At 39.7% G+C, this 16,909-nt stretch overlaps 1 protein-coding gene and 1 long non-coding RNA gene across 5 annotated transcripts in view; one reads left to right on the forward strand and one right to left on the reverse strand.

Annotated features, from left to right (window-relative positions):
* The window catches only part of LOC144682965 (nectin-1-like), a 79,853-nt gene that overhangs the window by 10,985 nt on the left and 51,959 nt on the right, over window positions 1-16,909 (forward strand). For both annotated transcript variants that reach the window (XM_078545898.1, XM_078545897.1), the window contains exons 2-4: window positions 2,026-2,328; window positions 3,058-3,327; window positions 12,130-12,274. In XM_078545898.1, the coding sequence (XP_078402024.1) occupies window positions 2,026-2,328; window positions 3,058-3,327; window positions 12,130-12,274 (718 nt within the window). The remainder of the gene's footprint in view (window positions 1-2,025; window positions 2,329-3,057; window positions 3,328-12,129; window positions 12,275-16,909) is intronic.
* The window catches only part of LOC144682969 (uncharacterized), a 192,819-nt gene continuing 177,172 nt past the window's right edge, over window positions 1,263-16,909 (reverse strand). For 2 of the 3 annotated variants that reach the window (XR_013577140.1, XR_013577141.1), the window contains exons 2-3: window positions 12,817-14,196; window positions 1,263-1,439 (exon numbers count right to left, since the gene is read on the reverse strand). This is a non-coding gene — a long non-coding RNA (uncharacterized LOC144682969). Of the gene's footprint in view, window positions 1,440-12,295; window positions 14,197-16,909 lie in introns of those variants that run through there. The other variant, XR_013577142.1, reaches the window with a different exon arrangement.

Here is a 16,909-nt window from a genome sequence, read left to right on the forward strand (position 1 = left end):
TATAAATAGAGCTTCACAGATTGTGCTATTTGGAATAATTGACATTTGAATGCTGACCGATTTTAGTTCTTCCTAATGAGTTTGCATTTTTATTATAAATATCTTAGGGTAATCATAGGAAGGGTGGAAATGATTTGGGACCAAAAAGAAAATCCTCCTTGGAGGCAGAGGGACATGGCTGATACACTAAATGAGTCCATTCTGTGAAAAGGATGCTGCTAAAGTAAAATAAGAGGCTGTAGCAATTTGTGGATGACAAAAATAGACAAAGTACTCAAAAACGGTTGGGAATCTTCTAGGTAGAAAAGTCACTTGGTCTGGATGGGAGGCATCCAGGTTACTAAAGGAAGTGGAGGCTTTGACCACAATCTTCCAATCCTCCTTGGATTTTGGGGTGGATTTTGAACTGAAGGATTGTGAATGTTACACCCATGTTTAAAAAGGGAAGAGAGATAAATCCAGCAGCTACAACTGATCCTATTTCTGTTTTTATTTTGCTTTTATATTTGAAATGCAAAAAGAAATATTGGCTGAGAATTAAGTATAACCTTCTTATAGAAGAATTATTATTATTCATGGAATCAATAGATAGCAACAGTAGTGGGACCCCTGGACAATGTTACTTCCTTCAAAGGATACTGAGCTCAACTTTCCATCATCTTGGCCAAAATCAACTATCATCATCTCTATCAGTTAACTATAAATGGTGCTTCTGTTAGAATTCTCAAAACCCATGAATTCAACAAACATGATGGCAATTCTGTATTTAATTCTCGACCCATCTTTTTTTTTTTGCCGATGTATTGTTTTATAATAAAAGACAAAATACTGCAGGTGGTGAAAATCTGAAATAAAAACAGAAAATGCTGGAAATACTCAGCAGGTCTGAAAGCATTTGTGTAGAGAGAAACAGAGTTAACACGTCTGGTTGATGACCTTTCACCAGAACCTCTCTTTTTATAAATGAAAAGCCTTGAATACCTCAAATATTAATTTACACACATTTGATTTAACCTAAACTAGATGCATGCAATATACCAAGGTGCTTCACATTGAGATAGTTTAAAATAGCAACGTATTGCTATTTCAATATATATTGAATATCTATATATATATATAGCACATATATATAAATATATGAATATCTATATATATATAATATATATATATATATATTACCACAACAGATTGCAATTTCTGTGGAGCTCTTGTGGCACAGTGGTAGCATCCCTACCTCTCGGCCAGAAGCTCTGATGACCACATAATGTGGCCAGTCAAGTTGATTCTTCACCATCATGACAGGTGGTAAGAGTGGGAGCGTTTCCCGGTCAGCCATACTGCAGGAGGAAGTGGCAAATAAATCCAACACTTTTCCAGCATAATCATGGACCAATGCAATGGAACTCCATGGTCACCAACATCCTCTTAGGGCATGGCACCTGTAGGAAGAGGAGGATTGCAATTTCTATAAGATCTTCAATGTAACAAAACATCACAATACAAATTGCCATAAAGAAAAAAAAGAAACTTAAGCAGGAAAGGAGAGATTAGGATATGTGAGTTAAAATTTGGTTGAAGGAATTGATCTTATGAAGGTTTTTCAAGGTGTATAGTAAGTTGTAGAGTTAAAAAGGTGCAGACGGAAAGTTGCAAAGAGTAGACTTGAGGTTGCTAAACATCCCTACCACCAGAGTGGAATGCACAAGGAGCTAGGTTCAGAGGAATAGACTGTTCAGGAGGGGATATAGGTCTAACAAAATTGTAGACTGAATCCATAGAAAGATTTAAAGATGAGGCTAAGGATTCGGACTGGAAGCCAATGTAGGTCAGCAAGATCAAGACAGTGATGTTAACACAGGACAGGACAACAGACTTAAGATCAACAGAATTATTTTGTTGATAAAGAACTTGTGTCATTGTTGAAGACCCAATGCTATAAGCCAAGAAATTCATACCAACAAAATGTATTTATTATATTTATATTACTTTAAGATATTTATTATTAATATTGAGTTATTTCTGCAGGGAAACAAATACATAAGGAGCTTCCACCTGGACATAGAAATGGTGTGGGCTTACATTGTGAATTAACTGAAAAAGCAGCAATCGGCCAGCTTAAACGTCAGGTGGAACACAATGAAACAACATGTTTCCTTGTTGTAATCTTGAAGAACAGCTCTTTAGAAAATGCCAACTGTTCGAAATGCATCAATGCCTCATTAACCAACAGAGTCAGTAATAGACAGTTTACTACTGAAAAGCCAAACAGATGTGTATTTACAAACTCCTGTGCAGCTAAAGAAAATCAAGTAAAGTTGACAATTCTGAGTAAGTTAACTGTAATAACACATTTTACTGCTCCTTGTCATTGTATTATAAATAGGCAATGTGAAGATAAGACTTTTAAAGGTTTTTGAATGATTTCTTGAATATGGACAGGCCCACTGAGTCTAACATGATGTTCCTATGTGTTTGCCAAATATGATAACTGGAGTGTCATGGCTGTGATAACCTGATCTTAAAGTTTAAAAATGCACTACTATCAAGGCTTGGAGTTATGGATTTGCTGTGGGCTATTTTCACTTCACTTAGAGCACATCAATATTCTCAGGAAGTTTGGTTCACTTTCAAGTTCTATGCAAGTAGTAAGTAACAGTGTGAAAAGAATGGGAGTCTGCTGAGCTTCACTGGTATAACCCAGTGTATAATCCATATGGCAGGGATTTACTTGCTGGTCATGTCCCTTGCTATGTAATTCAGAGCTAGCTGTATAATAAAAATCATTTAAATATTTTGACATTTAAAGGAGACAATGGAACATTGCATATTCCTGGGTAATATGCATATTTCTGGATAGTAATAATAATGTCAAGATAAATCAGACCACTGAATGTATATGTTTAAATGGATTTTTAAGATGCTAATTGGAAATTAAGAAACACTTTTGTCAGAAAACTGAATCCATGAATGTAATGAAATGCTTAATCCTTGAATGATATTACAGTCTTCATATTGTTCTAAATGACAAATAATGTCTGAATTTGTTGCTCTCTCTAGTTTCTCCTGCTTTTAGTAAAAAGCAGCAAAGTGACTTTAAAGATCAGCTTGTGACAACATGCAGAGCTGCTAAAGGTGGCTTGGCACCCAAAATTGTTCGTGTGTCATCAAAGATTTCAATGAGAGGAAGAAACAGAACCCAACAACAAAACCAAACCAGGACAGTTAGCAGCAGCTACAAGCCAACACAACATAGAAACGGCTTGAAGAACGTAACCTGTATGATAAATCACCCAACACTTTCTGCACCTGTGGAATTGTTTGTAGGATGTGAGTATATAGTTTTATAATCTCCTGTTATCTTCTGTTGTATCATAGGATGGGAATGCTTTACCTAGCAGTCTAGCTGAGAAATGTGTGAACGCATCAACCATATGAAATGGCTGGCTGGCCTGCATGATTTTAAACTCAGTTACAATTGCCTGAATTAACTGGATGCTACAAAGGCTATGGGTCTTGACAATATTCCAGAAATAGTACTGAAGACTTGTGCTCCAGAACTTGCCGTGCCCCTCGCTAGGCTGTTCCTGTACAGCTACAACACTGGCATCCACCCAATAATGTGGAAAATTGCCCAGGTATGTCCTGTACACAAAAAGCAGGACAAGTCCAACCCGGCCAATTACCATCCCATCATTCTACTCTTGATCATCAGTAAAGTGATGGAAGGGGTCATCAACAGTGCTATCAAGCGGCACTTTAATCTGCTCACTGATGCTCAGTTTGGGTTCCGACAGGGTCATTCAGCTCCTGACCTCATTGGTTCAAACATGGACAAAAGAGCTGAACAGCAGAGGTGAGGTGAGAGTGACTACCCTTGACATCAAGGCATCATTTGACCAAGTGTGACATCAAAGACCCCTAGCAAAACTGGAGTCAATGGGAATCAGGGAAAACTCTCCACTGGTTGGAGTCATATCTAACACAAAGGAATATGGTTTTGGTAGTTGGAGGTCAGACATCTGAGTTCTAAGACATCGTTGCAGAAGTTCCTCAGGGTAGTGTTCTAGGCCCAACCATCTTCAGCTGCTTCATCAATGACTTTCCTTCCATCATAAGGTCAGAAGTGGGGACGTTCGCTGATGATTGCACAATATTCAGCACCATTCATTATTCCTCAGATACTCAAGCAGTCCATGTCCAAATGTAGCAAAACCTGGACAACATCCAGGCTTGGGCTGACAAGTGGCATGTAACATTTGTGCCAGACAAGTGCCGGACATTGACCATCTCCAACAAGAGAGTATATAACCGCCACAATCTCTTCACATACAGTATAAGTTGTTGTTTTCCCCTTATATTATTATTAATGGAGAGTGTCCTGATGAATGAAAGACAAAAACTTAGACGTGTCTCTTTGTTCAGAAATACACAAATTCTGTCCTACTAAATGACTAAAAAGGAGTTTTATTTGCGTTAAAAACCCACGCAGTTAAAGATTTTAAAATATTTAAAAAGTTTAACCCACGTCTGACCTTTGCAACATACACGCACAGATACACAAACACATAGAATTATAAAATATACAGTAGAAAGTGGCTTTCTTAGCCAAATTAAAGTTCAATGCTAAAAGGTAAAAAAAAATGTTCACTGTTATGGGTCCTTTACTGGTATCCGTGGCTGTGGTAGTTTTTTCTCCATGGTGATCTTTAAATTCCAGTAGTGAAAATCCATGTATAACTGCAATTGCCAAAGACAATTTTAAAAAAAAAGGTAATCCGTTTTTTCCAGAAGTTAATGATTTTTGCACTGAGGTTCCTTTTGGTAGCAATTCACTATCTCCGTGTTGGATTCTTAACTGGAATAGAGATAGGGTCTTTACTTTGAGAGAAGTGAAGGGAGATTTACTGCTTCATTGTCACTTTTTCCAGAATCCTACTCAGCAGCTTGTGCCTTATACTATAAGGGATTTCAGAAACGGTTGCTCCAGTCACATGATCTGTCTCCCTATTAAGATTTCAGGTGCTCCTTGCTTAGCTGATGACTGGACAGGCTGTGGCCTTTGTTTGATGGCTGAGATTTTGTAATGTCCCAGCCATTAAACATTGTATGTTTTCAAGAAGGAGTTAGATATAGCTCTTGGGGCGAAAGGGATCAAAGGATATGGGGAGAAAGCAGGAGCAAGCTATTGAGTTGGATGGTCAGCCATGATCATAATGAATGGTGGGAGCAGGCTCGAAGGGCCGAATGGCCTACTCCTGCTCCTATTTTCTATGTTTCTATAGGATTCAAGTACAGGAGCAGGGGTGTCTTGCTGCAATTATGCAGGGCCTTGGTGAGACCACACTTGGAATATTGTGTGCAGTTTTGGTCTCCTTACCTGAGGAAGGATGTTCTTGCTATAGAGAGAGTGCAGCGAAGGTTTACCAGGCTGATTCCTGGGATGGTGGGACTGACATATGAGGAGAGATTGAGTCGGTTAGGATTATATTCACTGGAGTTCAGAAGAATGAGGGGAGATGTCATAGAAACCTATAAAATTCTAACAGGACTAGACAGGGCAGGAAGGATGTTCCCGATGGTGGGGGAGTCCAGAACCAGGGGTCACAGTCTCAGGATATGGGGTAGACCATTTAGGACTGAGATGGGGAGAAATTTCTTCACCCAGAGAGTGGTGAGCCTGTGGAATTTGCTACCACAGAAAGTAGTTGAGGCCAAAACATTGTATTAACTCCTGAATACCATTATCCATGTCGAAGAGATAGGAAGAACACCCTTCTATGTAGCTTTTGCCCTAGTAGACTTTTTGTCTCCACTTGAGAGGTAGCCTTATAGAAATGCAAATGTGACATCCAGTGCAGTTTCAGTAAATCTTTTGATGTCGCTCTTGACATCAGCAGGTGTGAAGTTCCATGTAGATGCCTAGGCAAGTCTTAGTTGTATTCCACAGTGGAACCCTTCAGAAATCTGGTCACATGAATACCAAACATCAGGTGACTTGTGGCAGCCATCTTAAATCAGTGTCTTTTCTTGCTTTTGAAAGGTTCTTTTTAAAGAGTTCCATATAAGTTTGATCAGCCAATGAAATTACAAATTAATATCACTCATGCATAAATAAAATCATCGTGACAACTGCTACTGTATCAAAAGGAACTAATATTTTGTATAAACTTATTAAATTATTTTAATTGTCAGCTGTGGCTCCTTCAAGCACTTTTGCCATTGGGTTCAAATTTCACACCAGAAACCTGAGCACAAAATCTAGGTTTTCTGTTCAGTGCAATACCGAGGAAAGTGCTGCTGTGTCAGAGGTACTGTCTTTCAGATGAGACTTTAAACTGAGGCCCTCAGGTGGACATAAGAGATTCCGTGATTCCTCAGCCTCCTCTGTTCCAAAGAAAACAGCTCCAGCCTATCCAATCTTTCCTGATAGCGAAATTCTCCTTTCTTAACAACATGCTCATAAATTTCCTCTGTACCTTCTCTAATGTGATCAGATACTTTCTAAATTGACCAGAACTATATGTAGTACTCTAGCTGTGACCTAACTAATGCCTTATTCAGCTCTAGCATAACATCCTTGTACTTATATTCTGTACCCAGAATGCCAGTGGAAACAGCCTTCTAGCCACAAAAAAACCTGTCAGCGACTACACTTTGCTTCCTGACATTGAGCTAGCTTGCCCTTGGATGCCATGGTTTCTTATTTTTCTTGTCAAAAGATTTGCTAAAATCCACGTGGATCACATCAAAGATGTTATCCTCATCAGCCCTCCTTGTTACCTCCTCTAAAAATGCAATCATGTTAGGCTGATTGGCCAATAGTCTATCCATTTCCCCCTTCTTGAACAACAGCACAATTTAACAGTTCCTCTGATACCATGCTTGTAGCCAGACAGGATTGGAAAATGATGGTCAAAGCCTTCACTATTTCCTCCCTTTCTTCTGTCAGCAGGCTGGGATACATTTAATTTGAGCTTGGCAATTCATCCCCTTTAAAAAGTGCTAAACCATTTAATACCCCCTTTCTCACTATGCTTGACCGATCCATGATTTCCTTTTTCATCTGCTTAACTATTATTTTTTGACACTGCATTCTGAGGTTCTGTATGAACCTGCACACACATGTAATTTTCACCTTGGGAAGCTGTGGGCAGGCTTGAGTCAGGGCTGTCATGTCTCGATGCAAGCCTGAGGTGGGAACAGATGGCCAACTATCTTTCATTTCTTTCAAAGTCCCAACAGATGGATTTTCAATAAAAAAAGCGAGGCATCTGTTCAGCTATTTCAAAGGTTCAACAGATGTCTGGACTTTAAATAAATGAAAAAAAATCAAGCACAGGATCCAGATGACAGATTAATATCAGATGCTCAATGTGATTAAATGCTTAAGAGCACTTTATCCACTTGATAAAGTACTCTAATGCATCTGAACACTTACACAATGCTGGTCAATTTAATGGTCACTTAAGGACAGAGTCCAAGATCAATCATTGCATTAAAAACATACTTAACTTACCATACAACATCTAATTATGACATTTGAATTGGCAATAACTTTTAAACTTACCTATCAAATGATTCCTGACTCCACAACAGGCTTCCCGCAAGGTTCACGAGCTGACTGTTCTGACTTGTTTCACACAGGTTTCAGGAACCACCCACTTCACTGAAGATATCAACCTTCAGGAAATTCAAAACTGATCAGGCATTTAACAGGCTTAGCTGAACATTACTTTAAGTGTGCATCCAGTGGCCCTCTCCACGATGATTTTTGCATTGTTCAAAATGGCAACTGGTGGGAATTGGTTGGAAAATTTAAAGAATCCCCCCACTTCTGTTTTAGGCTGCTGGACATTGGGTTTTCACAACGTTGGGACAGCAAAATCTGGCTCAATGCTTACTTCATCCCTCTCTTTTACTCATTAAAAATCATGCCCATGTCTTCCACCTTCATAAGTTAGCATTTTATTTGTAATCAACCCTAATCTTTCCTTAGTTGTCCTTCTGCTCTTAATTTACTTATAAAACATATTTGGGTTTACCTTAATTTTACCTGCTAACCTTAATTTTACCTGCTAATATCTTTTCATAGCCTGAATTTTTGCAATGGCAGAAAGGCTCTGCGGCTTAGATAAAATGGTGACGAGCCCCCGATTCCTGAAACCTTACCCCTGATCCCGGAACCATCATTTCCACTAAAGAAGGGGGGGAGTCATTGCAGGGGTTATGGTTTGTACTTTGTACATCAGTGGTTCACTGAGGAAACAGCACATATAAAAGTGCAGCTGCCTTAAGTCAGATCCAATTTCTGCTAGTGGGATATCCAAAACAATACTTGTGGGCTTTACATTTTTCTGGAGAAGATCTAAACTTACCCAAGTTCTTTGGAGAGGTAAGGTACCCTTTTGGATAGGTCCAAGTGTACCTTTTGGAGACATAAGGTGCCCTTTTGGAGAGGTCAAGTGCCCTTTGGGATCGTTAAAAGGAGACATGATTGTGCATAAAAATTGGACAAACACAATGGAACGGTCAAGCTGTTAAGGCATTTAAATCCCCCTGGAACTGTCAAGATGTCAAGGCATTTAAATCTCCTGGCCATTAAATTAAAAAAAATCTGCAGTTTGAAAAAAATCAATGCTTGCTATTTCACTCTGTCTATTGACATAAACCTGAGGACAGTCATTATCAGGATTTATGTTGCATGAATGATTTCACAACATATCATATACAGTGGTGTTCCTGTCAGTTCACAATTTGATTGACAGCTCCATGTGGTTCTAGAGTCCTTGATGTGAGGCTATGAACACAAATGCTTGTTTTTATAAAGGATTAAGTTGTTGAAGGGAGTTAAGTGTATGTGTTTTTATCAATGAGAGTGTTTTTATTAAATAATAAATTATCAATAGACACTTCGAACTTCATTTTATTTCATCTCAGCATGGGTCCTGATGTCTGCCCAGGGGGATACTGGGTGAATTGGCATAGAGGGTATCATGACCAGTGCTGCCATGTCCAATTCTGAACTTCAAATTAAATTTTTATATTTTAAAACTGGACTCAAAAGCTGGAAAAGATGGCTGCCTGAAGGTCACCTGACTTCTGTCGATTAGAACCATTCCCTGTTTCAAGAGGGAATAAAGGAACATTCCAGACTGATGTGAATCAATGCCTTTCCCTCAAACCAATCAAAAGGGCATTATCAGATTGAATAGGACATTCAAAAATAAATACACTGACTGTCGCAAACACTTGAGGGCTTCTTTTTGTTTTATTGTTCGTTTTATAGCTGAACGAAGTCCCATCCCTTGGAACAATAATTGGAACATCCAGGGCACTTTCTCCTGCCTTGGGTTTGTGGAGTCGGGAATTTTCCTAACTCTGTGCTCCTGGCTCGAGAGCAAAAATTCAGGCCACATTCTCTCTTTGCTTTCCTAATTTCCTTTTCAATTTTACCCCTCCACTTTTCATACTTCTCTAGACTTTCTTCAGTACTGAGTTTTCAATATCTGACATAAGCTTCCTATTCTTGAATTACAGAATCATAGAAGGGCTACAGCTCAGAAGGAGGCCATTCAGCCCATCGTAACTGTGCTGGCTCTCTGTAAGAGCACCTCAGCTAGTTTCCCTTCATCTCCCTTTTCCCATAGCCCAGCAAGCTTTTTCTCATCAAATGATTACCCAATTCCCTTTTGAATACCACAAATGAATCTGTCACCACCATACTTCGCAGGCAGTGTATTCCAGATCCTAAACATTTGCTCCATACAAAAACTTCTTCTCATGTCGTCGATGGTTCTTTTGCTGGCTAGCTATTAATGAATCTCTTACCTAAACCCAAGGTGTATTTTGGGCTTTTTACATGAGACTTCTAATTTATGGGTTTAATTTCTTCTGTGCAAGATGTAAAGAAATTAAATTCATTTGTGTTAATTTGTTTTGAATTACCAAGTAATTTTGTGCTATCAAGCATTATGCCAAATATTCATCTGCCTTTACTTAGCATCTCCACCATTTATCCATAACTGGGCACCATCCAGATAAGATATTAACATTTGATGACCTTTTTAAATATCACCTTCATTTTTACTGGATCAGTACTCACTCTCAATCTATTTTGTCAACTGCACTTCATCGCGTAGATGTTTTCTGTTTCCTGTTCCTATGCATATGACACAATCAACATTAAAATAATCCCTTGACCATCTGACTAATTCAGTTTTATTAATTACCTTTATCTTTGTTGCTCCAAACACTCAACAAGAATCTAATGTTGTCATTTGACTTGAAAACTTCCTTGGGTGTACAGGACGTTGACAATGGGCAAAGTTCAATTAATATGCAGCCTTAAGGGTCACATGCCCTCCATCTGTACTATATTTACATCAGCTCTCCACATTAATATCCAGGGTGATTCTTCAGTTTCCACTTGGTCATATTATCACCAGTGTTTACCACCCCAGCTCTCACTAGATTTAAGGTACACCACTGCTTTTTTCAAGGTCAGAGTCTGGAAGGAGTTATTTTGAAGCAACCAAGAACTGCAAAATCATCAAAGATTTACTACCCTCCTGTTAATCGATTACAGTGGTACTTTGAGGCATGGGATTTTCAGAGACAAATCTCTTCGTAAGAGATACTGGATGGAATCTTACCTCCTTGGTTTTTTTCTCCGACATCGGGACCAAGTCGTTGGAGCAATGGGCCTCCTGATTGCACTTCCAGTGCACTTGATCAAAGCCATCATAGCCTGTCACTCAGGCAGTTGCTTAGTCTGTGCTCCTGCCTTCTCTTACAGCATGAGACTGCTCAACTCTTGGAAAATCCTGCTTAGTTGCCTTTAAGTGACTTCCTGATTTGGCTACAGGAGTTCATGATGCCTCCTTCAACCAGGCCCAGGAATGACGAAAGGAAATGGGAGGACATCGGGCTACCAGTCTGATGGCACTTTTTCCAATTTTCCCATCCGACTGCCTCAAAACCCCCCTCCAGCGAGCTGGGAAAATTCCCTTTTTAAATCATGCGAGAGCATGAATTTTGTTTAAAGTGAAACTAAGGTGGAAGGAGGAATAAAAGGAATTTCACGCCATACATACAAGTGACACCATTCTCCTTGATGAGCATAATACTGAAAAAGAATAATTAGCTGCCCGTACAAAGAAAAGATCACAAAACCAACAGCAACAGTTCATGCAAAGACTAATGCCAATATTCAACTGGTTTACATCCTCATGTGCATTTTTGCTAACAACCAAGAAGACTCTCCATACCCAGCCAAATCCACGATTGGACTGCCCCTAACTTCCTCTTGTGTTTTGAGCTGAGTGTGCTTCACTGTTTGATTTACAAGAATGGTTCCAGGGATGAGAGACTGCACTGGGGACTTGGGTTCAAATCTCACCATGGCAGCTGGTGGAATTTGAATTCAGTTAATAAATCTGGGGAAAAAAGCTAGTTTCAGTAATGGTGACTGTGAAGCTATAATCGATTGTTATAAAAACCCATCTGGTTCACTGAAGTCCTTTGGGGAAGGAAATCTGCTATTCTTACCTGCTCTGGCCTACATTTGGCTCCAGACCCACAGCAATGTGGTTGACTCGTAACTGCCCTCTGAAATGGCCTGGCAAGCCACTTAGTTCAAGTGTAATTAGGGATGGGCAACAAATGCTAGCATTGCTAGCAATGTCCACCAAGGAATAAAGGATCCAAATGCAAATTAGATGGCTTTGTGGTGCAAAATGCTTGGGAGGAACAGATGATTTGGGATTTATGGTTCCACAAGCTCTCAATTACTGAGGTTTTCCTCATCTCACATCTGGATCTGTTGTAGACTAATCAATAGCGATTGAATACCATGAGCAGTCAACAACTTTCATCATTCTGACGTGTGACTGTCAGGACAGTAGCTGTCGAACTTGACGAATATTGGCATTTATTCATCTAGCAATTTCTATTTCCTGGTTCTTGCCAGAATGAGATTCATAATGTAGGACCAGGTGAGGCTCTGCGTGACTAATGAAGATGAGAAATTTGTGCATGTTTTTCTGATGTGGAGTTTTATCACCCATCCCTATATACTTTGTTGTCTGGTTGAAGCTATTTGTATTAATCGATAAACTCTCTCTTTCTCAGGTCCTTTTGCGATTGCAATTAAAACAAGCAATTACAGTGTTAAAGGGAAGAAAAATAAATTTATCTTCAACACTATGGACAGCGAGCAAATCATTCAGCTTAACATAAACAGTTCTGTGGAGCAGATTGATTTATACTATTCAAAGTAAGTAAAAATAGTCAACTGATACATTTACACCATGCATATCCAAGCTTTACTTCATGTTATTACATTAAAGATGAATTTATACAGGTTCAAACATATTTCCAAGTGAAGGATTCATGATACAGTTTGCAAACTGAAAGCTAAATACATAAAAATATAATACCTCAGCTGCCCATTAAAAGTAATGGGCTGAAAATTATGGGCACTGCACAGCCACTTTTCCAATGTGCACTGCTAGTGCACATCACCGCCTAACTACCCTGTCAATCAATACTTACTGGGTTGTTATTGTGCACTGCTGCTTTTGACTGAGCATTAACAACACATACCGGTGTCAATTTGAGTTTCTTTCTGCTTGATGGCACTCACTTTCAGCCTGTAATAAAAATGCAGTGGTATTCTGTAGTGGAGCTTTCATATTCAATGCAGCTATAGATTATTAATCTTCTGTTACACAAATGCAGAATAGAAAGAGATTTATATTCTGCTGATCTCTTTATCTACCTATAAGTAAGTTCTTACATCAATAAATTAAAAATAACCTCACTATGGTTGTTATGAGCTCAAAGACTACAGTCTTTCCAATGTAATGTCTTTATTGCACTGAATGTATCATGGCTGCCTCAGACATCCTCTCATGGCAGACGTCACATGACTATGGTAAGCCAGGTAGGACAGTTAGTAATTATTGCATTTCAAAACTCAAACATCCCCCTTTCCACAACAAACAACAGAAAACTTTGCATGCACTATCATGTGTAACTGTGAGTTACTGACTACACCACATTTTTTCTCATGCATTAACAAACTGTTTATTATTCTTGTCAGTCTCTACACATGCATTGAACATATAGTTGTTAAATCGTGCAAGTCTCTTAATGGTAGGATGATGTTCCTTCTGCGGGGACTGTTGTTCCCATGGTACTTGTTGCAGTGTTATTGTTCCATTTCTATTGTTGGGTACCGGTGGACCTCTGGAAGTGATGGCTATTTTGTACTCTCTGCAGCTGGCGAGATCCCATCTTCCTGATCGGCCACCTACAATGAAGGAACAGCTTCTCTAGTTGTTTGTGTATGCCTGTGGTTGCGACAGTATATTTGGTTGTTCACTTCCACCATGCATGATTGAGGTGACAACTGCTCTTCACATGTTCTACGTTGCCAGGTGAACTGAGTCCTGTTGAGAGCATTTAAGGTTTGTACCTTGTGGGCTCACCAATGCTTAACCCTGGCTTGGCAGTCTTGTCAAAATGAAATTTAGCTTTCTGCTGATTCACCTTGATTTTTTCACTCACGACTGTTACAACTTTGGCTTCAGTAGCTTTTATGCTATTGGAAGAGTAGTTTGGGTGTGACATGACATTAGTCTTTGGACTGGACTACTTTCCATGCCTTCAGTCGGTATGTTTCTCCACTTAAGATTGCCTTGCATACATCTGTGCTAGATTTCTTGATGATTCCTTTGGCAATATTCACTGCTGCCTCAGCTTTTCCATTCGATTAGCGATAGTGCAGGGATGATGTATAGTGCTGAACTTCTCAATCCTTTGAGAAGTGGCTGAATTCTTCACATGTGAACTGAGGGCCATTGCCACTCATCACAATGTTTGGAATGCCGTAACAAATGAAATGTACTTTCAAGCATTCCACAATCCCTCCTGTTGTTGTTGAAGTCAGCTGGTCTACCTCTCAGTAGTCAGAATAGTAGTGTACAGTAACAAGATAACCAGTTCCTGCTGTAGTGAAGAGACCTTCACTATAATGCCATAATGAAGAGCTTCTTCCATGGTCTGTCTGGGATGTCATGTTTCATCAACAGTTCTCTAGCTTGTTTAGCTTGGTACTTGTTACAAGCACCACACTGGCTGATATGGTCTTTAATTTAATTGCTCATGTTTGGCCAGTGGTACATTTCTGTATTGCTGAAAAAAGAAGCATTTCAGAGCTTTTCGTGTTGCACTGATTGGGACAATTCACAAGAATACCAATATAAGGGGAAAACAACAATTTATACTGCATGCAAAGAGACTGCTGATTGGTTGGCAAGTGGACTCTGATTTGTAGAGGTGTTACCATGGAGAATGCACCAGTGATGGTGACTGACAGTTAACTGCCAAGCATTGTTTGAAATTTAAACCAGGCAGCTTGACCCTAATTGGTCAAGGCATTGCCCTGAGGAATGAGTCAGCGAATGGCTGCCACTTGCAGCGAGAGCCAAATCTGTGGCATCATGAGTGGCTCAGCTACACGGTGGAGGGGGAGAAAAAAGAGTGGGAAAGAAATAGTGATAGGGGATTCTATCATAACGGCAACAGATAGACGTTCCTGTGGCCACAGGTGTCACACCATGATGGTATGTTGCCTCCCTGGTGCCAGGGTCAAGGATGTGACTGAGTGGCTTTCAGGATGAAAGGGGAGGGTGAACAGCCAGAGGTCATGGTCCATATCGGTACCAATGACATGGGGAAAAAGTGGGATGAGGTCCTGCAAGCAGAATATAGGGAGCTAGGAATTAAATTCAAAAGCAGGAACTCAAAGATAGTAATCTCAGGATCAATCGCATAGCCACGTGCTAGTGAGATCAGGAATAGGAGTATAGACCAGATCAATGCGTGGCTGGAGTGATGGTGTAGGACGGAGGCATTTAGATTTCTGAGGCATTGAGACTGAGTCTGGGGAAGATGGGACCTGCACAAGCTGGATGGGTTGCACCCCTGCAGGACTGGGACCAATATCCTCGTAGGGGTATTCGCTAGTACTGTGAGGGAGGGTTTAAACTAGAGTGGCAGGAGAATGGGAACCTGAGTGGGGAGACACAAGATAGGGAAACAAAGATAGGAATGAAAGACAGAAAAGTAAAAAGCAAAAGTGGAAGGCAAAGGAAACGGGGGCTAGCAGAAAATAGGGCTATAGGACAAAAAAGATGTGTAAAAAGGCAAGTCTGAAGGCACTGTGTCTGAATGCATGAAAAATTCACAATAAGGTAGACGAATTAACAGCGCAAATAGATGTAAGCGGATACGATATGGTTGTGATTATGGAGACATGGCTGCAGGGTGACCAAGGCTGGTAACTGAATATCCAAGGGTATTCGATATTTAGGAAGAACAGGAAAAAAGGAAAAGGAGGTAGCATGGCGTTGTTAGTTAAGGATCAAATAAGTGCAATAGTGAGAGAGGATATTGGCTCAGAAAATATAGATGTAGAATCATTCTGGGTGGAGCTAAGAAGAAACAAGGGGCTGAAAACATTAGTGGGAGTTGTCTATAGGCCTCCAAATAGTAGTGATAAGGTAGGGGATGGTATTAAACAGGAAATTAACATGTAACAAGGGTGCTCCAGTAATCATGGGTGACTTTAATCTACATATAAACCGGGCAAACTAAATTAGCAATAATACTGTGGTGGATGAATTTCTGGACTGTATACGAGATGGCTTTTTTAGACCAATATGTCGAGGAACCAAGTAGGGAACAGGCTATCCTAGATTTGGTATTGTGCAATGAGATGGGGTTAATTAATATTCTTGTTGCGCGCGGTCCTTTAGGGAACAGTGACCAAAACGTGATGGAATTCTTCCTTAGGTTGGAAAGTGAAATAGTCCAATCCGAAACTAGGGTCCTAAATCTAAACAAAGGAATCTAAGAAGGTATAAGATAGATTGGAGAACTTCATTATAAGGCATGATGGTGGCTAGACAATACCGAATATTTAAGGAACAAATGTATGCATTGCAACAGTTATAAATACCTTTCTGGCGCAAAAACACAACAGGAAAAGCGGCCCAACCATGGACACCAAAATAAATTAAGGATAGTATTAGATCCAAAGAGGAGTCATAAAGTTGCTGGAAAAAGTAGCAAGCCTGAGGATTTGGAGCAGTTTAGAATTCAGGAAAGGAGGACCAAGAGATTGGTTAAGATGGAAAAAATAGAGTCTGAGAGTAAACTTGCAAGGAACATAAAAAAGGACTGTAAAAGTTTCTATAAATATGTAAGAAGAAAAAGATTGGTGAAGACAAATGTCACTTACAGTCCAAAATGGGCAAATGTATAATAGAGAACAGGGAAATGGCAGAGAAATTAAACAACTACTTTAGTTCAGTCTTTACAGAGGAAGACACAAATAACTTCCCAGGAATGCTAAGGAATCGAGGGCCTAGTGAGAAGGAGAAATTGAAGGAAATTGGTATTACTAAAAAAATAGTGCTGGAGAAATTAATGGGACTGAGAGCCAATAAACACCCAAGGCCTAATAATCTACATCCCAGGGTACCAAAGGAGGTGGCCATGAAAATAGTGGATGTGTTGGTTGTCACCTTCCAAAATTCTGTAGATTCTGGAACAGTCCCAGCAGATTGGAGGGTGGAAAATGTAACCCCACTATTTAAAAAAGGAGGGAGGGAAAAAACGGAATTACAGACCAGTTAGCCTAACATCAGTGGTAGGGAAAATGCTAGAGTCTATTGTAAAGTATATGATAACAGGACACTTCGAAAATATCAACAGGATTAGACAAAGTCAACATGGATTTATGAAAGTGAAATCATGTTTGACAAATCTACTGGAGTTTTTTGAGGACGTAACTAGCAGAATAGATAAGGGAGAACCAGTGGATGTGGTGTATTTGGATTTT

The sequence above is a fragment of the Cetorhinus maximus genome, chromosome 7, assembly GCF_964194155.1.
Source record: "Cetorhinus maximus chromosome 7, sCetMax3.hap1.1, whole genome shotgun sequence".
In the NCBI taxonomy this organism is placed as follows: Eukaryota; Metazoa; Chordata; class Chondrichthyes; order Lamniformes; family Cetorhinidae; genus Cetorhinus; species Cetorhinus maximus.